This window comes from Oncorhynchus kisutch, linkage group LG17 (genome assembly GCF_002021735.2).
Source record: "Oncorhynchus kisutch isolate 150728-3 linkage group LG17, Okis_V2, whole genome shotgun sequence".
NCBI lineage: Eukaryota > Metazoa > Chordata > Actinopteri > Salmoniformes > Salmonidae > Oncorhynchus > Oncorhynchus kisutch.
In genome coordinates, this window is record NC_034190.2 from 42329761 (window position 1) to 42356602 (window position 26842).

The 26842-nt window shown below is 44.4% G+C and overlaps 1 protein-coding gene across 1 annotated transcript in view; it reads right to left on the reverse strand.

The window, feature by feature from the left end:
• Nucleotides 1-488: 488 nt before the first annotated feature.
• LOC109908542 (ephrin-A3) overlaps nucleotides 489-26842 on the reverse strand; it is an 85489-nt gene continuing 59135 nt past the window's right edge. The window contains exons 2-5 of the mRNA XM_020507195.2: nucleotides 8414-8724; nucleotides 7757-7822; nucleotides 5384-5458; nucleotides 489-3083 (exon numbers count right to left, since the gene is read on the reverse strand). Coding sequence (XP_020362784.1) covers nucleotides 2965-3083; nucleotides 5384-5458; nucleotides 7757-7822; nucleotides 8414-8724 — 571 coding nt within the window. The 3' untranslated portion in view covers nucleotides 489-2964. The remainder of the gene's footprint in view (nucleotides 3084-5383; nucleotides 5459-7756; nucleotides 7823-8413; nucleotides 8725-26842) is intronic.

Below are 26842 nucleotides of genomic sequence, written 5' to 3' on the forward strand. Positions count from 1 at the left end.
AGGTTTGTAAACAGATTTGTGCACATCATTTGTGAGGAATAAGCTTTTTGTGCTTATGGAACATTTCTGGGATATTTTATTTCAGCTCATGAAACATGGGACCAACACTTTACATATTATATATAAAGTGCTCATTTTTGCTCAGTGTATATGAAGAAGATGCACGTCAATTTCGCAATAATTAAAAATAAATAAATAATTGTGCAGCCCTAATATGTAGGATACTTTAAATTAGTATAATATAGTGTGAGGGACAGGGGGAGCAAGATCTTAACAGGGACAGACAAGGACCAAACAGAAAGGGAAGGTAAACATATAAATGCAAACTGAAAGTGAAAGGGAAGGGCAAGGGTAGGTGCAGGTGAGATAGAAGAAGACCAAAGAAGGATAATAAATATAAGTGGAAAACATTCTTATATAGAATGTTCCTGACGAAACAACGCAGCAACTAAACAAATTCATTTAGGATAAACATGTATGAAGACTTTTGCTAAAAGTAAGATTTTTATTGTCATTATTTTAACAATCATCATTCTTAGTTCAGTTGACATGTTTTTTTATTTATTCTTGTCAAAGGTAAACACAATTCTTGTTGTCTCCAACGTTAGTAAATGCTTTTTTAAAATCCTAACATAAACTAACATTACTGAAGCACACACTCCCTCTCTCTCTCTCTCTCTCTCTCTCTCTCTCATACACACTTGCATATTCAGATCCTACAAACAAGTCCTTCAACGAATACCAAAAGTCTAAAATGCACACATACTCAAAAGCGCGGACAATCACACTCCTAATACATACATAACTCACACAAATGTGCAAGGATATGCCTTTTCTCTCTCACGCACACGCACACGCACACGCACACGCACACGCGCACACACACGCACACACACACACACACACACACACACACACACACACACACACACACACACACACACACACACACACACACACACACACACACACACACACACACACACACACACACACACACACACATACATTCTGTCCCTACCTGTATGCATATAAAGTCACATTACAATGCACTATCCTCATTTCTTGTGTCAACATTTTTAACTTCAGCACTTTAAGAGGTGACGTCTTTTATCCGGTATCACCTGTACCGTGCTGTTGCCATACATTTTACGGTTAAAAGTGATGCTTTATAACAAGTGAGAAGAAGAGTTTTACATCTCTCCTCAATAGTCTTAACCGGCACATATCCATGTACTGGACTTAACAGAAGCAAATGCTTTAGCAAAACAAAATTAGAGTTTGGCACAGTAGCTTAATGAAAAAAATACTTGAAAATGTACATAAATAAACAAGCAAATCAATAAGTAACGTGCTTAAAAAATGAAAATGTTAATAAACCATACAGCATTGTCATCGATAATGCAATCCTGATATTGTCCAACTTTATAGTATAAAACAGTACATCAGAGGACTGCTGTCTGTTTGCACATTCACACATGTTTACAAAATGGCGGCTAAAGTAATCTGTGACACAAATCACAGTCAGGCACCTGTGGCACTCTGGCGACTGTATTGGGTCGTTACCACGGTGGCTGGGATTGAAATAATGACCAGCACTGATTCAGGAACCTTTAAAAGTGAAGGGAATTTTTTTAAATAAATCAGGTCTGGATTTATAGGGAATTTGTTGTTGTGAAATGTTTCATATTGTAATTTGTGGTATTAGAAACCACTGTTGATTGTTGATAAATTGTTGGTACCTGGGACCCATTCAAAGTGTTGGGTAAATGTATATAGCAAAAACACAGATGTGTGCTTCTGGAAAAGCTCTAAAAGCAAAGGTCCAGAGTCTCAGATCTAGGACAGATCTAGGACCAGTTATTGGAGGACACCGTCTATTTTGGCCTTTGGACCTTTCTATGCACCACAAAGCCAAGGTCAGAGAATATCTGGAGGAGATGGATAACGGTACTCGAAAGCCTTATAGAGATTTTCTCAAAATATTTCCAGTCAACACCACCAATGACAGTAAAAGATGGGTTAACATCCGGTAGAATGGCAGCAGTGTAGAGAAATGGCTGCAAGTATATGGCACAGCACAGTACAGTGAATCTCAGGCAGAGTCCAGCATGGTCCACAGTACTGCAGCACAGCCAAGTCCAGCTGAGTCCAGTCCTCAAAGCCCATTGGAGGCCTACAGTCCCCAGTCTATTGGTCACGCTCAGTGGAGCCCAGTCCATCCTACTCCACAGAGCTCAAAGGTTCTCCATATTGGGACTAGCTGAAGGCAATGTCATGTGAGTTCCTTAGCAGATGGACAGGCAGCCATACGCCTGTATGGTTGTGTACATCCCATTACAAATCCCACTGCACATGTCCTACTTTAACTGCATATGTGTAGCCAGAGGCAGCCTAGGTATGATGGAAGTATCATGTCTATAAGTCTGAATGCCATTTTCTCCTATTGGTCCTTGTGGTGGCATACCAAATGCATGAAATGCGGTGGCACATATGCACATAGTGTATGTCTGACAACGCATGAACCCGAAGACATCATGTCGCACAAACTGTGTACCAACGGTGATTCGAGGTGAGTTGAGATAGACTTGAAAAAGGGAAAGGAAAGTGAAAGGGGATACCTAGTCAGTTGCATTTAACCCCAACCCTGACTCAGAGAGGTGCAGGGGGCTGCCTTAATCTACGTCATCGGTACCTGGGGAGCAGTTGTTTTAGGGGATTAACTGCCTGGCTCAAGGGCAAAACGACAGATTTTAAAGGCCTCTCCTGAAGTGAGTACGATCCGAGAGTAAGTACTGTTTTTTATGGTTGTGTCGAATTGATTGTAATTCTGGCTTTTTTTTGGTTGAATTATGTGTCATTTCCTTGGTTTACTCCCACTTTCTAATTGAACCCAGGGTTAGTGAATAAAGATCCCTTCAGGCCAAGCGGTCCAGGTATCCATGTCACTCAGGGAGACAGTTGTTAGGACACCAGAAGGGCGGAGATGAGCAATGTTGCCACGGTGAGCAGAAGGCGATCGCGTGATGGGCTGCTGCCACTGACGCTCTTCTCCAGTTTGGGAATTTCAGGGTTAAATTCATCTGGGGGGGGGGGAAAGAGAGAGAGAGAGAGAGAGAGAGAGAGAGAGAGAGAGAGAGAGAGAGAGAGAGAGAGAGAGAGAGAGAGAGAGAGAGAGAGAGAGAGAGAGAGAGAGAGAGAGAGAGAGAGAGAGAGAGAGAGAGAGAGAGAGAGAGAGAGAGAGAGAGAGAGAGAGAGAGAGAGAGAGAGAGAGAGAGAGAGAGAGAGAAGAGAGAGAGAGAGAGAGAGAGAGAGAGAGAGAGAGAGAGAGAGAGAGAGAGAGAGAGAGAGAGAGAGAGAGAGAGAGAGACCATCAAATTACACATTAACTCAATCAATCTACAGCCGATGTTGTGCAATGCATACAAATAATACAGAGAACAAACATAGAGCAATTTAATACAAATCACCAATTATCATCAGCGCTGCTACATATGATGTCCTATTCCCTCTTGGGAGGAGGAATAAACACACTTTGTTGTTCATTTTTTAAGTGTATGGATCTTTTTATTCTACCGATTTAGCTTCATCTAGCAGGATTTGCAATTAAATGAAATTGCTATAGAACAAACCTAGTGATTATGCACAAGCGTACATTAGCTGGAGGGTAAGAGAAAGAGAGAGAACAGGGAAAAATACATCTCATTCTCAATGTAAGCCTGGGATGTCTGAGAAGAATCCTGAGCCTCCCTATAGGCCCCTATGGGGACAGACAGTGAAGAGTTAACATGATTAGAGAAACACATACAAGGTGTGACACTGATACAGCGAGAATTCGAGTATAGACACAGAAGAATGACACTTGGCACCTGTCTCATTCCACTTTTTGTGGAAATGTCTGGAATTTTGTTTTCGTTGACTCAAGAGAAGGAACAGCATCCAACTCGACTGGTTTGACTGTGCTTCTGCCACGTCAAAGCCATTCATCGAAACATGTCTGTCGGCTACGACGATGACACATAGCCCTGACATCCACACCAGTGACGTGGGTAAATAAAGTCATATGGTTAAAGTGATAGGGCCTGAGTGCCTGTGGTAAACAGACTGTTCCAGCTGAAATGTAGATTTACCCATAGAGTTAGATAGAGATAGGATATAACCCCTTTTAGCATGGACATTGCCATTGAGGGCTTCCACCATTTTAAAGTAGTCAACTGGGTGGGGATTCTTATGGGTGTGGAGCGATCAGCCAATGATCAGAGCATTGTCTTCTTCTTCAAATTGGATGGCCTATGGTAACTAAATGGCTTTAAGCTTTTTCACCGCCATCTAGTGGCCAGTATGTTATCTCAGTACGGGAGGGGCGTTGAGTGAGTTCGTACCATAGAATAGTGTTCCTGATTGTGTTCCTGATTGTGTAAGGTAGTGCTAACTAAACTGGAGCTGTTACAGTAGGTGTTCTCAGGGTTGTAAACTGGAGCACTGCTCTAGGGTGTCCTTTGACTCACATAAAGGTAAATGGAGACCCATCCAATAGGAAACATACTGTAAATATGACAGAAGACGAAGTAAAAACACCAATCAGAATAGAGAGAGGGTGGGGTAAAGCTAATCCAATTCCAAGACAGGTCCAGTGGGTGAGCAAGTGGGCGGTCTGTGTGGCTAGCAAGGCCATCAGGGTTACGCAAGTGTTTATGGGTCATGAGTCATGACTGCTACTGTGTCCTCTTTCTGTTGATGTCACTAATGCACAAAGTACAGAAGGATGCATTAGGATTCCCCAAGGCATTCTGGATTGTTTGGACTATGTGCGTTTACTTTCATTTTTTTCTCCCTAAACTCGGTCATGAGTTATGATGCTCTGTGGAGCCATGCAGGCACCATTGAGCCTTTCTCTCAGACTAGTCTGGTTTGAGTTTCAATCTCATGCGGGTCACACTCTTTTAGCCCCATCTCGGCTGGCCACAAGCTCCCAGAAGCAGCCAAAGCTAAATGGTTCTCAGCAAGAAAGGCTTTTGTGAGAGAGAGAGGGAGAGAGAGAGAGAGAGAGAGGGAGAGGGAGAGGGAGAGGGAGAGAGAGAGAGAGAGAGAGAGAGAGAGAGAGAGAGAGAGAGAGGGAGAGGGAGAGGGAGAGGGAGAGGGAGAGGGAGGACAAGGGTGTTTATATAACCACTCAATTGCACCATTGACTCGTTCACCTCCACCTCCAAGTCTTTGGTAAACAGGAATCTTCCATTCATAAGAAGACCTAGGATACAATTGAGGAAGGACAACTGTGTGTGTGTGCGTATGTGTGTGTTTGAGAGAGAAAGAGTGACAGAGAGAAGGAAAGAGAATGTGAGATGCAGAAAGAGATCGAGAGAGCATCAGGGAGAGTACTCACCGATGTTGTGTATTTTGATATTGGGCCTGAATGTGTAGTCAGGAGGGGTCTGACTGGAATCATCATCGTGGGAGACTTAGAGAGAGAGGAACACAAATACACAATGTCATTAAAATGCCCACACTACTTATTTTACACACTAACTGGGCGGCTACTGCACTGTTACTGCATCCCAAATGGTACCCTTTTCCCTACATAGTGCACTACTTTTGGCCAGGTCTCAAATGGCACCATATTCCCTATATTGGCCGTCAAATGGCACCCTATTCCTTATACATTGCACTACTTAAATAGTGCTATATACTGCACTCTATGCTCCCTGGTCAAAAGTAGTGCACTATAAAGGGAATATGGTGCCATTCTGGACGCACATTGTGTGAATGCCAGGACACTCCAGTCCAGTACATGAAGATATCCTATGAGGTGAAGCGATCGAGCAGAAGATGAAGGCATATTCACTGAGAGGGAAAGTATTACACACACTGATAGCCTTGACTTGGTATTACATTAACATCAGCTCAGTGAATTTCTAAATGAGAATGCACATTGCTTACCCATATAATATTGCACTGCAAAGAGGGATGTAGCACATTGATAGGGAGCTACTGTACGGTGTGTTAATCTGTTAGATATGAGGCATATTGTAAGTGTGTGCATTTGTAGAGAAGAATGCTCTCGAAACAAACGGGATAGGGCAGAGATACAGTGGAATGAGAATAGCAGAGAACGCTTGGGTTCAGATGATAGGCTATTAAGCAGACCGTTCAGAGTGAAGGTTGTGGTTTATAAAGTAAACACTACCACACACATGCAATCACGCACGCACGCACAGACGCACACATACAAACACACACACACACTTTCTACAAAAACACACACGCACGCACACACACATACACACACACTTTCTACAAAAACACGCACGCACGGACACACGCGCACACGCACACACACACACACACACACACACACACACACACACACACACACACACACACACACACACACATACACATACACATACACATACACACACAATCCGAGTGGACACTTCAGTAGATTAGCCCTGACACTCAGGGAGGGGGTTAAGGTGATGTGTACACAGAAGCTGACACTGGCCTGAGTGTGGGATGTATTAATGGTGACAAGGTTAGAGAAGTAGGGGGAGCTTTCAGCACAGGGCTTTGATCAAAGGCCTGCAGGAGAGAGAGAGGCTACTGGAGTAAAAATAACACAGAACGTCACTATCAGAGAGAGCATTAACTATCAGAGAGATGAGCGAGAGGGGGAGATGTTGAGAAGCGAGAGAGAGAGAGTGTGAGACAGAAACACAGAAACACAGAGAGAGTTGAGTGGGGGAGAGAGAGAGAGAAACAGAGAGAGGGGAGAGATAGAGAAGAGGAATAGGGGAGAGAGAGGGAAAGCATCAGATAGAGAGAGAGCACATCAGGATCGAAGAGAGCGCATTCCTATCACACACTGTCAGAGCACTGAGACCCAGAATAACACTGAACATCACTATCAAAGCCCTGGAAACATAGAATAACATAGAACATCATACAACCCTGGAACAGAGTGAGGTAGAAATAACCTCACTATAAGAACACTGGGAAAGCACTGTCAGAAGCTGTAACCTCAGGCCTCCTGTGTGTGTGTGTGTGTGTGCGTGTGTTTTCCTACATTATCAGGACCCCAATGTCGTAACACTTCACCTTAATGTCCTGAAAAGGTAGGATTTTTTTCCAGGTCCTGCATTTGTTCAAATGCTATTTTAAGCTTAAGGGTTAGGGTTTTGGGGTTAGGGTTAGGTTAGGGTGGTTAGGGTTAAGTTTAGGGTTTTGGGGTTAGGGTTTTGAGGTTAGGTTTAGGGTTTTGGGGTTAGGGTTAGGTTTTTGGGGTTAGGGTTAGGTTTAGGGTTTTGGGGTTAGGGTTAGGTTTAGGGTTTTTGGGGTTAGGGTTAGGTTTAGGGTTTTTGGGGTTAGTGTTAGGTTTAGGGTTTTGGGGTTAGGGTTAGGTTTAGGGTTTTTGGGGTTGGGGTTAAGGATTAGGGTTAGGTTTAGGGTTTTGGGGTTAGGGTTAAGTTTAGGGTTTTGGGGGTTAGATTTAGGGTTTTGGGGTTAGGGTTAGGTTTAGGGTTTTGTGGGTAGGGTTAGGTTTAGGGTTTTGGGGTTAGGGTTAGGTTTAGGGTTTTGGGGTTAAGGTAAAGGGTTAGGGTTCGGTTTAGGGGTTAGGGAAAATACGATTTTGCATGGTGAAAATGTCACGAAAACACAGCTGGGTGGGTGTGAGTGCCTGCGTGAGAGTGTGTGTGACTGTGTGTGTGCATGTATACGAGGAAGAGGGAGGAAGAAAGAAACAGAGAGAGAGACCCACCTGTGGAGCAGCAGACGTAGACTCTCAGTCTCAGGCAGCTGTGGCCGTGGTGATGGGTGGGCGTGGCTTCAACAGAATACAGATACACGTCAGCCATGAGCCATCTATAGGCCAGCCTATGAACTAACACTCAGAGTCTATGGTTGTGTGTTCCAAATGACACCCTATTCCCTACATAGTAGACAACTTTTGACCAGAGCCTATAGGCCCTGGTCAAAAATAGTGCACTAAACAGGGAATAGGGTGCCATTTGGAACGAATACAAAGTGAAATGTTAAACTGCTATTATTACAGCAGTTTAACACAGCTATTAGTGGTATGTTTATTCAAAAGGAAGGAAGTATATTTAGGATTGTGGTGTAAGAGTTAAATTAACTAATGTAGTTCAATGACTCACAAAGATATGCTGTAATAGTCCAACTCTTATTTAAGGTATGTGGGTGGGTGCTACACATTGGTAATGGCTGAACTGAATTCCCACTTACAATGTAAAGTACCTGCACTTGGTACACTTGGGAAAGTGCTATATCGACTACAACAATATTTATATATAGAGAAGAGTACCTCAGCTCCACCACTTACAGATGTAGTAGTACAATCATCATTACATAAATATTGTACTCTTATAGAGACTTAGTATAGCAATATTCCACTCACATATGTAGTAGTACTCGTGACCCACGTTGAACTCGTAGCCCAGGGAGAAGGCACTGTAGCGCTGGAACTTCTCAGAGAACTTGATGGGTGCGTGGGGCGCGTGCGGCCGGTTGCACTCCCAGCGCTTGAAGCCCATCTGGGGGTCGCAGGTGCGGTAGCCGCGGTAGCTGACCATGTAGAGGACGTACTGCTCAGCCACTGTGCGCTCCAGCGTCCCCCGCTGGCTAGTGGCGGTAGTGTTGTAATGCGGGCAGTAGATGTCCAGGTAGTCGTTCACTGCCACCTGCACTGTGTAGCCCTCCCTCCGTAGACTGGAGGTTGGGGTGACGGAGAGAGGGAGAGAGAGGAAGAGGAAATAAAGTCAGAAAAATAGGAGAGAAAGAGAGATGAGAGAGAATAAATACATGGATGAGTAACAGCATACTATAAAACTCACCCTGTTACAATGAAGTGCTTTTAACAACAAAACTAGTGGCAACTGAGCTGCCACCAACACGAGGGAGATGAAAACAACTTTGCTGGACCTCATGGCACAACAGGCTGATTAATACTAATATAGAAGTTACTTTTCTTTCTTCGAACATACAACATTGTGTATATGAATCCTAGTCTAGAGTCATGTGGCAAGATAGGAAGTGCAAGGAGATTAAAACCAGACTTCCAATGAGTTAAATCACAAAATGTTCATAATCTTCATAAACGATACTTACATTTTGATTTAGTATTACATTTTTGGGTAAAATGAAATTATCAAATTATTGAAATTATATTTATTTCGATTAAGTATAAAATATGTTGATTGTTCTTATTTTTTCAATTCACCCCAGATTATTATTTTTTAATTACAATGAAATTCCACAGAAGTCGGGGGTTCAATTCCCGCATCCGCCTGTTCCACATTCACTACTCTGTCTCCTCCTGTTTCAAATCTCTCCAAATAAGGTACTTCTATTCTGTTTTGAAGCAAGTTCCGTGTGTCATCACTTTCAGTGGGTTAACATTGAAAACCTTTCAAACACCAGATATCAGTTTAGGTGTGCTACTTTTCATGTTTTGAGTCCCTGCCATTCTCATGACATATTCTGGAGTGAAGCGGAAGAAGATCAGGTAATTGGCTAAGTGGCTCTTCTACCACAGGGAGGAGGGATACACTGACGTGAAGGGGCTAGGTTCCATGTGCCTGCGCTGACCGAACACACTGTACCAGTGTGTTAGCAGGTACAGAAGATCAACATTGGTTGGGACATGTGAAGTGTGCGTGTGCGTGCATCCATGCATGTGTGTATACAGTCATCACTGTAAATCATATTTTATTAGTCTCTTAAACATGTTCAGCAGATGTTATTGCGGGTGTATCGAAATACTCGTGTTCCTGTAGCCTTAGGGGAGAAGATGATTGTGACATAATGTAACATCCTGCCACCATGACATGGCTTGACATCCCGCTGGGCAAAAACTGGTTTGAATCAACGTTGTTTCCACATAATTTCAACCAATAAATTCAATGTGACGATGTTGAATCAACGCGGACAACAGATTTGATGAGCAAAAAGTCATCAATGTTTTTATTTTTTTCACCCAACTTTTAACCTAAATCCAATGGCATGTTGCTGATTTTACGTTGAATTCAGGTTAGTTGACACCTCAACCAAATGGAAATCAAAGACGTTGAACTGCCGTCTGTGCCCAGTGGGCTGGCTGTTTATCATACTATGTATATTCATTATCGTAATTGTACGAAGTATTATTATACAAACTCATTACACCTATCCTGAAGGGATAGAGAGGACAATTGATGAGATGTGTGGAATCCTTAGCTGTGGGTGGGAATCTGTGTCAGGATAAATGGCAGGGGAAATCTGAAACAACTGGAGCTGCATTGACTATTATGTAACAGTAGGGGGCAGTATTGAGTTGCATTCAGCCCTAGTTTTTTTTCTCTCTCTCTTTTCTTTTACAATCTCGCTCTCCTCTCTCAAATACACTCTCCTCTCTCAAATACACTCGTGTGCGTGAGCAGACGCACACGCACACGAGCGAAACCTCACGCGCGCGCACACAAGCGCACACACCCACTCACACACACACACACACACTACCACACACACACACTACCACACACACACCCACTCACACACACAATACCACACACACACACTACCACATACACACCCACTCACACACACAATACTAGGTCAGTTCTCAAGAGAGATTATTATTCAATTAAAAAATGAGGATCAGAAATGTCACAACCCCTCTCTCTCCTTCTCTCTCATTATAGCGTAGTAGAGTAACTCCTTTTCTGTGTCTTTTCCTACTTCAGCCTCGCTCCGTCTCTCTTCATCTTTCCCCTTGTCCTCGTTTGCCATTACACACATGCTAAGACAGAGCAATATCATATCCCTTAACCACTGTTCTTTCCCTGCCATAAATCTTACAATATCTCCTCGCTCGTACCCCACTCCTCTCTCAGATGTTGGATGACAGATATTTGTCTCACAGTGTTGCAAAAAAGAAACAACACAGGCATGCTTCAAAGGGACTATATTTAGAGAGAGAGGGAGAGATGGGAGAGAGATTGGAAGATTGAAAAAATGAGAGAGGGGGAGAGGAAGAAAAACGAGAGGGGAAGAGAGAGATGGGGGACGAGATGGAGAGAGAGAGAGAGAGAGAGAGAGAGAGAGATTGAGGGGAAGAGGTGAGAGGGAGGAAAATAGAGTAAGAGACCTGTAAGAGGGAAAGGAAGAGGAAAGATGGAGAATGTGATTACGGGGAATCATGGACGCAAATGGGATAGAAATGCATAGGGAAAGGAGCTTCTGTCATTGAGAGAGTAGGGGGAAAGAAAGGAGATAGGGTGTGCATTTGCAAGTGTGTGTGTGTGTGTGTGTGTGTGTGTGTGTGTGTGTGTGTGTGTGTGTGTGTGTGTGTGTGTGTGTGTGTGTGTGTGTGTGTGTGTGTGTGTGTGTGTGTGTGTGTGTGTGTGTGTGTGTGTGTGTGTGTGTGTGTGTGTGTGTGTGTGTGTGTGTGTGTGTGTGTATGTGTGTGTGTATGTGTACATGTGGGTGTGTGTGAGCATATTTGTACGTGTGTGAGTGTTGAACCCTGCTTTAGCAGCGCACTCTACGCATAACATAACATAAGAATTAGATCTCAGTTCCATCACAAAGGTCACCAACAGAGTCAGAGGTGGGAAGTGGGAGGAGGAGGGAGATGGACAAGGATGTTCAATAGGTGTGTGGAGTCATAGACGTATATAAGCAGTCCACTTGGTGACACGTGAGGTGGTGAGGCAAGGAAGGGAGGAGGGCAGAAGATGTAACAACAAATAGAGGGAGAAAGGAAGATGGGGAGCGCTAGTGGGGGAATCTAAACAGGAGAAAGAGATACAGTGAAGAAGACAAACAAGTGAAAACAAAATGGAGAGAAAGGGAGGCAGAGGGAGAGACAGAGATGTAGTGCACCCCAGGGATACACATATAGTATGTAGTAAAGTGCACGGGGGGAAAAGAGTGATGGTGCCGCTCTTTCTCTTCCTCTCCCTTTCCATCCCCGCTGTGCCTTGTCTCTGTGTCGTTTCTGCTGTATCATCATCCTCTTCCTATGCGTGGGAAAGCACTCCTCGTTAGTACAGCCGACACAAGCTGGTGAAGACAGCCTAGAGAGAGGGGAGCGAGGGGGAGAGACGAGAGACAAAGACAAAGAGAGCACTACTGTACCTTCCACCACTGTCTCCACTAAAACGTATTTTGAGAATACAGCCGCTTTCAATGAATGACAAAGAAACTGCAAACAGACAACAGTGGACAGAAACTAAGGGTCTGCAGCCGCAGTGGAAGATCTAAATGAAAATCCCATTTACAACTAAACCGACCTCCATTGTGAATGAGCATAAACAAAATGGCCATTACTGTTACATCACTGTCAGTACCGTCACAGTAACAGCATTGACTGTTAGTAACAGTAGATCACTAGCCTGACGACTCACACTAAATTCTTCCGCTGAAGTCGTTTATGGTGACGAGGGGCACGAGGGGCATTACATAAAACAAAGTAATCAGTGATTATATAGTCTCCCGTCAGAGCATCAAAACTCATTTTCAAACCGCAGCTTTACCCACGTGTGTTCTGGCTCTTGCCCAACCCATTGTTTTCTGGACCAATCAGACGGACCCGAATGTGTCAGGGAGGTACTCAAATCCAGATTCATTTTGGAGATATAACTAACATCCGTGGGCGTGGCGTAGCATTTGGCTGGAGCAAGGAGTCTGGGTAGCCAGGCAATGTCTTACCAACATATCCAACCAAACCTTTCAATATTTGATACTCATACACAAAATGGTCAACACCGTGACATGATTCATTGCCACTATAGCCTAGTGGTAATAGCCTAGTGGTAATAGCCTAGTGGTTAGAGCCTAGTGGTTAGAGCGTTGGGCCAGTAACCGAAAGGTTGCTGGATTGAATCCTTGAGCTGACAAGCAAAAAAATTGGTCATTCTGCCCCTGAACAAGGCAGTTTAACACAGTCATCCCTGGTAGGCCGTCATTGTAAATAATAATTTGTTCTTAACTGACTTGACTAGTTAAAGGTTAAGTAAAAATATATATATTACATGGTTCATTATCGTTACATTCATGTCAATGCTGTAACATTGACTGTCGGTAATGTATCTGTATGCCGCTCACATTCAGGTTGGTTTCTTAGTCTGACCATCAAACAACCTTCATTCAATCACAAGGAAACCATCAAGACATCATCAATGATCTCCCTCAAGGTCACCATGATGGATTTACAGGTTAAACCTGTGTACTAAATGCACCAGTTACATAGTGATGCAGAAACAATTTCTTCCTCTGCTAGCGAGACAGGGACAGCCTCTGTTGCTTTTCCTCGTACCTCAGCACCAAAAGTCATTTCATCGTCTCCAAGTAAAAGTACACACTGTCTCCAGCCAATCCTCCCTCTGCTGATTGGGTTAGCCTCGCAATTAGCGTGCATTTTACTGTGTTTCGATCTAAAATGGAGGCTGAAAACAAGTGCTGAGGCGTGGGGAAAAAAGAGCTAGACGCTGCAGCCTTTCAGGCCTGGGATTACCCCTAGATCTGACTGGAGTAATAGTGATGATTCAGAGATGACTCAGGGTGGTGGTGGTGGATGCTGCTCTACACTTTACACACACACACAGGCACGCACACACACACACACACACACACACACACACACATACACACACACACACGCACACACGCACACACACACACAGGCACACAGGCACACACAGGCACACACACACACACACACACAAACACACAGCACTAGTCTGTGTATTTCTGTCTGACTGCACACATTAGGGAAACAGGTCCCCATAGCTAGTGGAGCCAGGTTTGGCTGCAGATTGGAGCTACTCTATGAATACCGTGCAATGACTGTAGTGATGCCAGTATATGGCAGAGTCTCTCTCAGGCAAAACAACTAATAGAGGGGGCAGATGGAAACGAAGGCCGCTCTTTGATTGGTGGAGAGCTGATAGTAAAAGACCACTAGGTGATGTCACACCACAACAAATAAATACCAGGCTTTGAATTTCTTCACAGGGTACTTTAGAAGTACAGGACTACTAGCCTTTTCTATCAACAGAGGTATGAGAGGAGTGTATGACCACATCTTATTCCCTATACTGTGCACTACCTCTGACCAGGGCCAGGTTTTCCAAAAGCATCAATGTTAGAACCTTAAGATGCCTTTGGGAAACCGGACACAGAGCCATATGGGCTCTGGTCAAAAGTAGTGCACTATATAAGGAATGGAATGCCATTTGGGACACAACCCTTATCTCTGAAGGTGAGTCTCTAATTGTGAGCGGATTTTAAAGGCCACTGGCTCACCTCTATTTATTCTCCAAGTGCCTCCTGATGAAAAGCAGATCTCATTCTCTCTCTTTCTTTATCCATTCCCTCGTTCTCTCAGAAGAGCTGTGTTGATACCAATACAAAAGGTTCGCTCCGCTCGCTTTCTGAGAACGCACTCTAAATGGGTTGTGTCAGAGAATGGAGGCTCTCATCACAGTGAATTCTCCACAGTGCCCACCTCAGTGGGAATGTCAGGCACATGTGTTGTGGCAGAGGCGTACGAGAGCACAGTGCTCATCCTGTAGACGTGTCTCCTCTCAGGCCACAGGCCACATTGATGAGACAACGGTGTAGAAGAGCCAAGGGGTAAGAGAACTCTTGGAGGAGGTATGTGGACACTTATACTCGCACAGACATGTGCACACACTAGGACACACAGACGCATGCACGACAGCAGGACTTACGCATTCGAACACACATTTCAAATACTTCATTTGAATCCACAAATCACATTACAGTCAAGAAGGATTCAAACATTTCAAAGGACACAGACATCTGGACATTACAGATGGCCCCTTCTTCTCCACATAGCAAGGCTGCCCATGAACGCTGACACGGAGCAGTACCTCGCTATTTGTCTAATGCAGATCTACAATCTGAATGCCACGCACTGTCAGCCTATGTACACTGAACGAGAATATAAACGCAACATGTAAAATGCTGAAATAAAATAAAGCTGAAATAAAATATCCCCGAAATTTTCCATACGCACAAAAAGCTTATTTTGCTCGCATTTTGTGCACAAATTTGTTTATATCCCTGTTGGTGAGCATTTCTGATAAACCACACCTGACAGGTGTGGCATATCAAGAAGCTGATTAAACAGCATGCTCATAACACAGGCCTTGTGCTGTGGACAATAAAAGGCCACAGCACAACACAACACAATGCCACCAATGTCTAATTATTCATCTTTTTTACTTTTATCCCCTTTGTCTCCCCAATTGGTACATACAGTCTTGTCTCATCGGTGCAACTGCGCTATTGACTCGGGAGAGGCAAAGGTCGAGAGCCATGCATCCTCCGAAACACGACTCTGCCAAGCCGCACAGTTTCTTGGCGCATTGCTCGTTTAACCCGGAATCCAGCCGCACCAATGTGTCAGAGGAAACAACTGACAACCGAAGTCAGCTTGCAGGCGCCCGGACCAACACAAGGAGTCACTGAGACAAGGAGCTGCAGGCCAAACCCTCCCCTAACCCGGACGACGCTGTGCAAATTGTGCGCTGCCTCATGGGTCTCCCAGTCACGTCTGGATGTGACACAGCCTGGGATCGAACCCGAGACTGTAGTGATGCCTCACTCCAACGTAGTTTTAGAGAATTTGGCAGTACGTCTATCTTCCCTCTCAACCGCAGACCACGTGTATGTTGTTGTTTGGGACAGCGGTTTGCTGTCAACAACCACCCCAACCACCCCATCCCCCTACTTCCCACCATGGTGGCAGTAGGGGGATGGTATGGGCAGGAATAAGCTACGGACAACAAACACAATTGCATTTGAATGCACAATTTGAATGCACAGAACTACCGTGACGAGATCCTGAGGCCCATTTTTTTAGGGTATCTGTGACCAACAGATACATCTGTATATTCCCAGTCATGTGAAATCCATAGATCAATGAATTTATTTCAATTGACTGATGTCCTTATATGTATGAACACCTCCCTCTGGCCTCCCCACCACAATCTGTCATTTTTGGTGTACAAGAAAACACATTATCATCAACATCAAACCAGCCCCTCAGAGAGAGAGAGAGAGAGAGAGAGAGAGAGAGAGAGAGCGAGAGAGAGAGAGAGAGAGATATATGTATTTATATATTCACTTTGTATGTTGTCTACCTCACTTGCTTTGGCAATGTTAACACATGTTTCCCATGCCAATAAAGCCCTTGAATTGAATTGAATTGAATTGAATTGAATTGAGAGAGAGAGAGAGAGAGAGAGAGAGAGAGAGAGAGAGAGAGAGAGAGAGAGAGAGAGAGAGAGAGAGAGAGAGAGAGAGAGAGAGAGAGAGAGAGATAGATAGATAGGAAGAGGGAGAGAGGGGAACAAGATTGATCATGAGAGAGAGGGATAGATAGGGAGAGAGAGAGAGAGAGAGAGAGAGAGAGAGAGAGAGAGAGAGAGAGAGAGAGAGAGAAAGAGTGCTACCCATATTTAGTCTGGGACTTCATCACAGTGCTCAGGATACCCAATAGAGTAACGTGGCCTTTTATGTCTGAGCCAGAACAACCGCAGAGATTTACGCAAACGTGCATACACACACACACACACGCACACGCACGCACGCACACACACACACACACACACACACACACACACACACACACACACACACACACACACACACACACACACACACACACACACACACACACACACACACACACACACACACACACACACACACACACACACACACACAGACACATACGGTATGCAAAGCTGTGCTCGTGAGCATATCAACACACATACGTTGCTTATCCTTTTACAGACACTGTCCACATACAGTTACCCATATATATCCCATAAAGCACACTGTGTGAAAAGGATTCCAACATATTCACACAGAAATAGGAGAAAAACACACAGTATGTATGCTTCAGGGCAAGCCTCTCTCTGCCTCCATGAATATTTCATCCCTTCTTAAAATAACCTGTCCCTTTAAAATATATGTTTGCGCAAACAACCTACAGCCACAGCCAAGCGAAAACGCCCAGGGTACTTATTTACACGTTACACAGGAGGGCACCGATAATGCTAAACGCCACATGCTACAGCACACAGCAGCAGTGCTGAGGAGAACTACTCAGGTAGCGACTAAATCTGTATCCTGGTATGAGTTGAGTTCAGGCCATACAGGTTTAGAGCAGCCAGAGCGGTGGAAGATAGACCATATTTCGCTTCCTGAATAATTGACTGGCACTAGAACACCTGGTTTTGCTCTCTATCTCTGTCTCTATATATATATATATATATATATATTATATATTCCTTCTCCCTCTCTCTTTCTCTCTCTCTTCTCTCTCTATATTCTATATTCTTTCTCCCTTTCTCTTTCTCTCTCGCTCTCTCTCTCTCGTACTTGCTCTCTCTCGTTCTCCCTCTCTGCTCTCTCTCGTTCTCCCTCGTTCATTCTCTCTCTCTCTCTCTCTCTTTCCCAGGGCCATGACATAAAGACCATACATAACAGGCGAGAATATATACGTTCATGTATTCCAAAGTTATTCTCTGTGATAAAGCATTAAAGTGGGTGAACCTACAGTATGTCAAGGTTTCCTCCAAGGCAAGTTCTTTATTCTGGCTCTGTGTCTATGCAATACCCAGGTAAAGACGGTCTGGAAGTGTAGTTATGCTGTAGGCTGATTGAAACTTTATTTTGTATTTTTTTAATATAGATTCAAGGTTCTTATGAATGCATATAAGGGACCACAATGGAAGTAAGTCATTGGCTTTGTGTCATCCCTGAAAAGTAAAAAAAAAAATGCACTCTGTATATGTATTTTGACACAATAATGTCAATGACAATAAATGAAACCAATCCATCAATCAATCAATAAACAGTTGAGTGGCTGGCTGGTCAAGGACGTCCAACCATATCGAGAAGACAAAGACAGGCGTTAGCTGGAATTACATGGCAGAGGGAGGGATAAGTATGTGCTAAACCAATTGCAAGCATACTAATACCCAACAATAATCTCATATTTTCCAAATTCACAAAACCCCCCATCATTGACATCCCACTCCAGAACTGGTCATATGGCACAATGTATAATCTTGTATTATCCTAAAATCAAATTTATAAAGTCCATTTTGTAGTGTGTAGCAGGTGGCTATGGTGATCATATTAATGAATGAATGCGTATGCTTTGCCATCTCATCATGGAAATGCCCGGCCCCCAAACTACAGCACAGTGGCTGCATCCCAAATGGCACCCTATACCCTATATAGTGCACCACTTTTGACTAGAGCCCTATGGGGCTTTATTCACTATAAAGGGACCAGGGTGCCATTCCAGACATATGCAGTGACACCAGCTGAGAAGCAGGAGATAACAGAGAAGATTAAAAATGATAGACCACGACAAGAGCCCAGCAGAGATGACAGGCAGTTACGAGGACAACCCCCAAGATCACACATTAGATAATTGGTGTAAAAAAATCTCTCTCTCTCTCTCTCTCTCTCTCTCTCTCTCTCTCTCTCTCTCTCTCTCTCTCTCTCTCTCTCTCTCTCTCTCTCTCTCTCTCTCTCTCTCTCTCTCTCTCTCTCTCTCTCTCTCTCTCTCTCTCTCGTGGGCAGCGGATCCCTGCCTGTCACGCTGTCACACCTCCGCATCGGGGAGTTTTTGAAGAAGATTGGAACGAAGCCTCGGCTGTGTTGTCTTTCTTTGCTGTGGGGCCTGATCTGATTTGGCCTGGGCTGGGCTGTAGTACTGTAGCCCAGACAACACTAACACTTTAGATAGGCTATCCATATGGCTAAATCTGGGAGGACACAGCACTGAGATATCTCTCTCTCTCTCTTCCTTCCTCCCTCGCTCTCTCTCCTCTCTCTTTCTCCCTTCCACCCCCCCCTCTATGTCTGTACCTCTCCCTTCCTCTCTCTCTTCCTCCTCCTCCCTCTCTCTCTCTCTTTCTCTCTCTCTCTCTCTCTCCCCTTATCTTTCTCTCTCTATCTCCCCTTCTCTTTCTCTCTCTCTCTCCTCTTCTCTTTCTCTCTCTCTCCCCTTCTCTTTCTCTCTCTCTATACCCTTCTCTTTCTCCCTCTCTCTCTCATCCCCCTTACTCTCTCTCCCCTTCTCTTTCTCCCTGTCTCTCTCATCCCCCTTACTCTCTTTCTCCCTCTCTCTCTCATCCCCCCTTACTCTCTCTCTCTCCCACCCCCCTCTCTCTCTTCCCTCTCCTCCCTCCCGGGCACCCTATTCACTATATAGTGTAATATTTTTGACCAGGCCCCATTTGGTGCCATTTGAGACACAGCCAGTAAGACATCAACACCTTCAATGGGCATAACAAACACTTCAATGTAACCTAATATGGGACCATTTGTATTTCGAGGGACTAGTAGAAAAGATGGATGAGGTCATTTTACAGACTGCAGATTGTTGATATTACACTTCTGGGTTAAAACTGTGGTTGTGTTCATCTGTGAATGTGGTCGTTGTCGAAACAAGACAAGGTGAGAATGAGACAAAGGGGAAAACGCACGTGCACACCCACGTGCACATACAACAAACACACAAACACTGAACCATCTGAACTGCCAGGATCCTACAGCTGTGCCGCTCACTACTCTGATACCCTGGCCAGATGAGTGACAGATTCAGTCTAACACACACACACACACACACACACACACACGCACACACACACACACACACACACACACACACACACACACACACACACACACACACACACACACACACACACACACACACACACACACACACACACACACACACACACACACACACACACACACACAGAGAGAGAATGAGAGAGCCCTGTAACTACTTTAATCAGTGTTAATCACTGCAGACTCTTGCTTCACTGTCAGATTGAGACCAGAGAGAGAGAAGAGAGAGGGGGGGTGAGAGATAGGGGAGAGGGAGAGGAGGAGAGGGATGGGAGAGAGAGAAAGAGAAAGAGAAAGAGAGAAAGATAGAGTGAGGAGAGGGAGAGAGGGGAGAGGGAGAGAAAGAGAGGGAGGGGGATGGGAGAGACAGAAAGAGAGAAAGAGAGAGTGAGAGGAGAAGGAGAGAGAGAGAGGGAGAATTGGAGAGTACGAGAGAGGAGGGTGGAGAAAGAGAGGCACAGAAACAGCTTGTAAAAATGTTAAATGGTTATCTAAAAATATACAGTGCCCACAGAGCTGCGAGTCCGTGGCAGTTTTCATGTACTTTATCTTATTCTTCAAGGTCTATTTCTTAGGCCCATATGGCCGGGCCTTGGCGGGAGAGGTGGACACGCCAAGCCAACGCAGTCAGGTTTTAATTTCAGTCAGGGGCAGGGGGACAGCACGGAGGGCGGGAGCGAGTGAGGAATGCAGAGCGAGCCAGGCGGAGAGATAGAGAAGAGGGGAGAAAAAGAAGTAGAGATGAAGGGATATAGGGGGGAAGAGATAAGGGGAGAGGGGGAGGCGGCAGTGAGGGAGGGAATGAGAAACGAACGGCAGCACAGAAATGGAGATAGAGAGGTGATGTGCTTTACAAGAGGAGGAGGAGAACAAAGGGAGGCCGAGACGGAGGGAGGCAAAGGGGGAAAATTGAAAGATAAGAGGGAGAGATTATCAAGAAAAGATGGGTAATGTATAAATAAATCATGACAAAGGGAAGGGATAGGGAGAGGAATGTGTGAGGGTGAGCAAAAACGGATCATTTAACTTCGAGCGAAACTGAGAAAGTCAGCCAAAGAGAACGAGATAGAGAGAGAGGTGGTGGAAGAGTGTTGAAAAGTAAGCAAGAGATTGTGTTTATCCAAATATAATACAAATGGCTTTTTTATTTAAGAAATGGCTTTGGCCTTCACGTTTTGACCAAAACTGTGTAGAAAGCTTAGCAGGAATAGTCGGAAGCATAGTTAGAATAGTAATGCCTGTGTTTGGTGATTAGAATTTCAGACAGCCTGCCTGTACTCAGGCTGGTCAGGCTATTATGCAAGGCCCTAATGCAGCCAGTTTGTTTAGTGGAGCATGCAGGACCTCTGAATGTGACCTTATGTGCGTACAGATAGCATACAACGTCAACTAATGTGGTTCTCTTTGAGCGAGCATACGAATGGAGGGCGTACATTCATATGTGCAGCTGGAGCATGATACATAGGCCACCCTATAGGCCACCCTCACTAGTGCCGCCAAGCAGCACTAGTGAGGGTTAAGTATTTCACATTTGTGCGATCTGCTAGCCAACATCCTTTGTGCTCTGGTGGGCTAATGTTTACACAGGGCACTTACGTGAGGTAGCACCTGGCAGATCCATACAGACACACGTACACACAGGTCATAACAACTCCCTGCTTTTGCTACCTTGGCAGTGTGTGTGTGCCTGTGTGCACGTGTATGTGTGTGATTGACAGCTGTCAAAATGACAGAGCACCAGGAGGAGGAGGAGAGAAGGAGAGAGGGGGAGATGTCAGGGTAGGAGTGAAAGGGAGAGCCAGAACGAAGATCAGGGAAGAAGAAACACGGCAGAAAGAGAAAGAGAGAGAGAGAGACCCCCCTCCCTCCCCTCCGTCAGTGTCTGTGATCATCTATTCCTCCTGTTCTCTCTCTCAGTGACTCAGTAACCTTCAGCACAAGACCCAAGTTGAGATGATGAATTGAGACGCAGACAGGAGAAAGGACAGAGATTAGGAAACACAGACAGATGATGAAAAATGACAAACTGAGAGAGGGGGCTGGGAGAGGAGGCGAGAGGAGAGTGGGAGAGAGAGAGGGAAAGGTGACATTGAGGGAAGTGTAGAGGAGACTGCTCCAGGTTTTTAGCTGGAGGACGGCCACAGAATTACATTAGTGTAACACACTTTGGCTGCACCCGCTGTGGGAGAGGCACACACACACTTGCACAGACAGAGATTCACGCGCACTTAAAAATAAGCCCTTTATTTAGATTGCATGCTTAACCTGCGTGGAGCCTGCCTCCCAATCACATCTATTGTAGTTTAACTACCTTGATAACCTTTCCATGTGCAGTACAGTATATGGTTCCCCAAAAACAGTGATGGTAGGGGAGTAACCTGGTGATATAAACTAAACTAAACTACCAGTACTCCACAGGGTGATTTTGCGGACACAGATTAGGCCTAATCCTGGACGTCTGCCTTTGCTTGCAGTCAATGTGTCACGTTTCCTCCCTCTCCGGCCTCTAGGTCATCAGACTGCTGATTATCTCGCACACCTGTCACCATCGTCTCGAGCACCTGCCCCTCATGACACTCACCTGGACTCCATCACCTCCTTGATTATCTTCCCTATATGTGTCACTCCCCTTGCTTGGTTCTTTCCTTATAGGTGTCATTGACTCTCTTTTCATGTTGGTGCATTGTTTGTGTTTCACATTTATTTCATTTATTAAAACGCTACTCCCTGAACTTTCTTTCCGACACGCACTCGTTACACAATGACCAAAAGTGCCTTATTTGGCATCATCGGTGGAATGTTATTAATCTTTTTCATAATTTCATAATTCATAAAGATGTTTTTTTTTTTTACGACGGAAATCCGGTGTTTCTGTGCAAATTATGTTATGTTATATTTCAGTCTTCTGTGATGTACAGTACCAGTCAATAGTTTGGACACACCTAATCATTTTTCTTTATTTTTTATATTTTCTACATTGTAGGATACTAGTGAAGACATCAAAACTATGAAACAACACATATGGAATCATATAGTAACCAAAAAATATATTACATTTGAGATTCTTCAAAGTAGCCACCCTTTTCATTGATGACAGCTTTGCACACTCTTGGCATTTTCTCAACCAGCTTCATGAGGTAGTCACCTGGAATGCATTTCAATGCATTCAGCTTTGGGTTAATTTGTGGAATTTCTTTCCTTCTTAATTGAGTCAATCAGTTGTGTTGTGACAAGGTAGAGGTGGTACACAGAAGATAGCCCTAATTGGTAAAAGACCAAGTCCATATTATGGCAAGAACAGCTCAAATAAGCAAATAGAAACCACAGTCCAACATTACTTTAAGACATGAAGGTCAGTCAATGCGGAACATTTCAAGAACTTTCAAGTGCAGTCGCAAAAAACATCAACTGATATGATAAAACTGGCTCTCATGAGGACCACTACAGGAAAGTAAGTCCCAGAGTTATCTCTGCTTGCAGAGGATAAGTTCATTAGAGTTAACTGCACCTCAGATTTCAGCCCATATAAATGCTTCAGAGTTCAAGTAACAGACACCTCTCAACATCAACTGTTCAGAGGAGACTGTGTGAATCAGGCCTTCATGGTCAAAATTCTGCAAAGAAACCACTGCTAAAGGACACCATTAGTGTCCTTTAGACTCGCTTGGGCCAAGAAACACAAGCAATGGACATTGGACCGGTGGAAATCTGTCCTTTGGTCTGATGAGACCAAATTTGAGATTTTTGATTCTAACAGCCGTGTCTTCGTGAGACGTAGAGTAGGTGAATGGATGATCTCCGCATGTGTGGTTCCAATAGTGAAGCATAGAGGAGGTGTGATGGTGTGGGGCTGCTTTGCTGGTGACACTGTCAGTGATTTATTTAGAATTCAAGGCACACTAAACCAGCATGGCTACCACAGCATTCTGCAGCAATATGCCTTTCCGTCTTGTTTGCGCTTAGTGGGACTATCATATGTTTTTCAACAGGACAATGACCCAACACACCCCCAGGCTGTGTAAGGGCTATTTGATCTAGAAGGAGAGTGGTGGAGTGCTACATCAGATGACTTGGCCTCCACAATCACCCGACCTCAACCCAATTGAGATGGTTTGGGATGAGTTGGACCGTAGAGTGAAGGTAAAGCAGCCAACAGGTGCTCAACATATGTGGGAATTCTTTCATTCCCCGTGAAGCTGGTTGAGAGAATGCCAAGATTGTGCAAAGCTCTCATCAAGGCAAAGGTTGACTAATTTGAAGAACATAAAATATAACAAATATTTTGATTTGTTTAACACTTGTTTTGTTACTACATGATTCCATATGTGTAATTTCATAGTTTTGATGTCTTCACAATTATTCTACAATGTAGAAAATAGTACAAATAAATAAAAACCCTTGAATGAGTAGGTGTGCCCAAACTTTTGACTGGCACTGTATATAAAGTGTAATATTGGGATGCAAACTCAAAATGGAATACATTTCAACTCTATATATGACATGGTACAGATGTCTTCTTTTTTTAAACCATAACCATGTGTGAGGTGTATATTTTATATCAAAGTAGATTTGTTTAAGAAAACCAAGAAACAGTCTGGAAAACATCCCCCTTATGTGGTTACAGCTGATACATGGACATCATTATCTGCAATTTTAGCTACACTTCAGTCACATTTCAGTGGCTCTGGGTGGATAGACGATGTGTTGTTTAAACAGTTTAAAACACAAAAAATTCCCATATCAGATAATGTAATCTTGTACTGTTTATCTTCAAGGGATCAATAATTTTTTATTGAACCTTTATTTAACTAGGCGAGTCAGTTAAAAGTAAATTCGTATTTACAATGACGGCCTACCCCGGCCAAACCCTAACGACGCTGGGCCAATTGTGCGCCCAATGACGGCTAGTTGTGATACAGCCTGGAATTGAACCAGGGTCTGTAGTCATGCCTACTAGCACTGAGATGCAGTGCCTTAGACCGCTGTGCCACTCAGGAGACCCAAAAGCCTGGGGTTGATAGTAAATGACTTCCTCTACTACCCGCAACACTTTGATAAACAACTGAGGGGTACCCTGTAATGGAGACCAATAACCATGCTTGGTTACGTGAAAACCAAAGACACTGTAAGCCACATGCCAGAGCGGATATGGAGCAGAAATGCAGTAGGAGTGGAAGAAAGGAGGGAGGGAAGGAGGGAGGCAGAAAAATGAGACGGAGAGTACAAAGATGAAGGGAAAATGAGAGAGCGGGTGGAAAAAGGGTGCATTCAATGTTGAAAAGAGCATTACTGCACCCCCCTCCTCCCCCTCTTGTCAACCCCTCAAACAAACACAGTGCCCTTTACCTCTCCCTTGGAGCGAGGCATAAACGAGTGGAATGACAGACAGAGAGAGCCAACAGGCCCCCTCCCCAGAGAGGGGAAACGCACTCATCCGTACTGATCTTAAAACAACAGCGTCCCTCTCTCTCTCTCTCCCTCTCCTCCTCCCTCCCTCCCACCTGACTTTCTCTATGTCTACACCCTCTTTCTCTCTCTGTGTCTCCATCACCCTTTCATTCATCCTTCCTTTTATTATCCTTTTTGTCTCATACGTTTATCCACTTATCCACTTATTATTATTTTTTTATTAGCAATGCTTTCTCAATCTCCTTTCATGGTGTCTCTCTCTACTGCTGTGCTGTACCCCAAAATCACTCCGAATTGTAGTCTTTGTCCCTCATTTCCCATCTTTACATATACCCATCCTCTCATTCTCTTTCTCCACATTCCTATCGGTTGATCATTCTGCTATATACTTTTCAGTCTCATAAAAGACCCTGGCAGTCTCTTTCCCCACAAGCTTCTCTGCCTTCTTTCTCTTTCTCTTGTGTCTTCCTCTTCCACTTCAGAATCAATTTGTGACACGAGCTCTCCAGTGGTGCCCTTAGATTTCATTGTGGTAGAGCCCGTATTTAAAACAGTGCAAAGCCAATCTCCTCAACCCTGATTCACAGGTAGACTCAGACTAAATAAGAAAGCATTTCTCGACTCTTTGACACCATTTAGATGCTGCTGACGCACTTCGGCAGTTGACAAATGAGGCGATAAATTGACTTCTCTGAAGCATTCAAAAACAACAAAACACCCAAAACAAATCTCACTTAACTAAACGCTGGAAGAAATTGCACAATAGGACCAGAGGATAATTACAATTTCCTTCTTTCTTTCTCTCCTTTCCTGTCTTTCCTCCTAATCCCCATCTTCCCCTCTTTCTCTCTTCCCCTCTTTCTCTCCCCCTACCTGTTTACAGTGGTTTGTGCCCCAGACGCAGATTGACCCTAGCGCTGTGGACCCAGTAGGGGGCCGTGTTCCTCTGCGTCGCTCCACTGCACATGACTGACGTACTTCATAAGGGAGGGAGAGAGGGTGAGAAGGAACGAGGGAGGGAAGAAGAGATGGAGGGAGGGAAGCATAGGAAACAGAAGAGTGCTAGCTGCGCTGAGGGAGGAGAGGGACCTGAATGCGATTTATGATCAATGGTGCTTCTCCTATTACATTCCAATTAAAGTAGCGTCTCAAGCACAGCTCTAGTACACCGCGTCGGCAGAAGAGCTTTTGACGGTCTTTGTATGGGCACGCTACTGCGCCCCTAATAATGGGCTACTGCACACACTCATATATACACATGAATGTACGCACATACACGCATGCACGCTGGCAGGCACACACAAACACCCCCAGAATAAGTGTCTCTCCACCCAATAGTGTTTGTTTGTGCGTTTGTGTGCGTGCATGCCCGCGAGAGAATGCAGTCACCTTATCAGAAGTACAAGGGCGAGTTTATTAAAGTCAGATTAAGGGCAGTTCAAAGGGCTAATGCCCACTATTACATCGATGCTGGTTTAACACCACCTTAAACTCCACAGTCAATAAAGAACCAGGGAGATGGAGGGGAGAGGGCAGCCGACCAGAACAACAAGGCTGGCTGGAGACTGGAAGTTAGACTGGAGAAAATAAATGGATGTGGAGGACTCTAGCATACCTCCAACTTGTTTTTTTTCTGTCTCTGGTTCTCTGATTTCTCTGATGCTACTTACTTTATGTGGCAACGCATTTTGATTTTGATTGACATGTTGAATGCATGCTTGAACGTATTCAGCGGAAATAATCACTT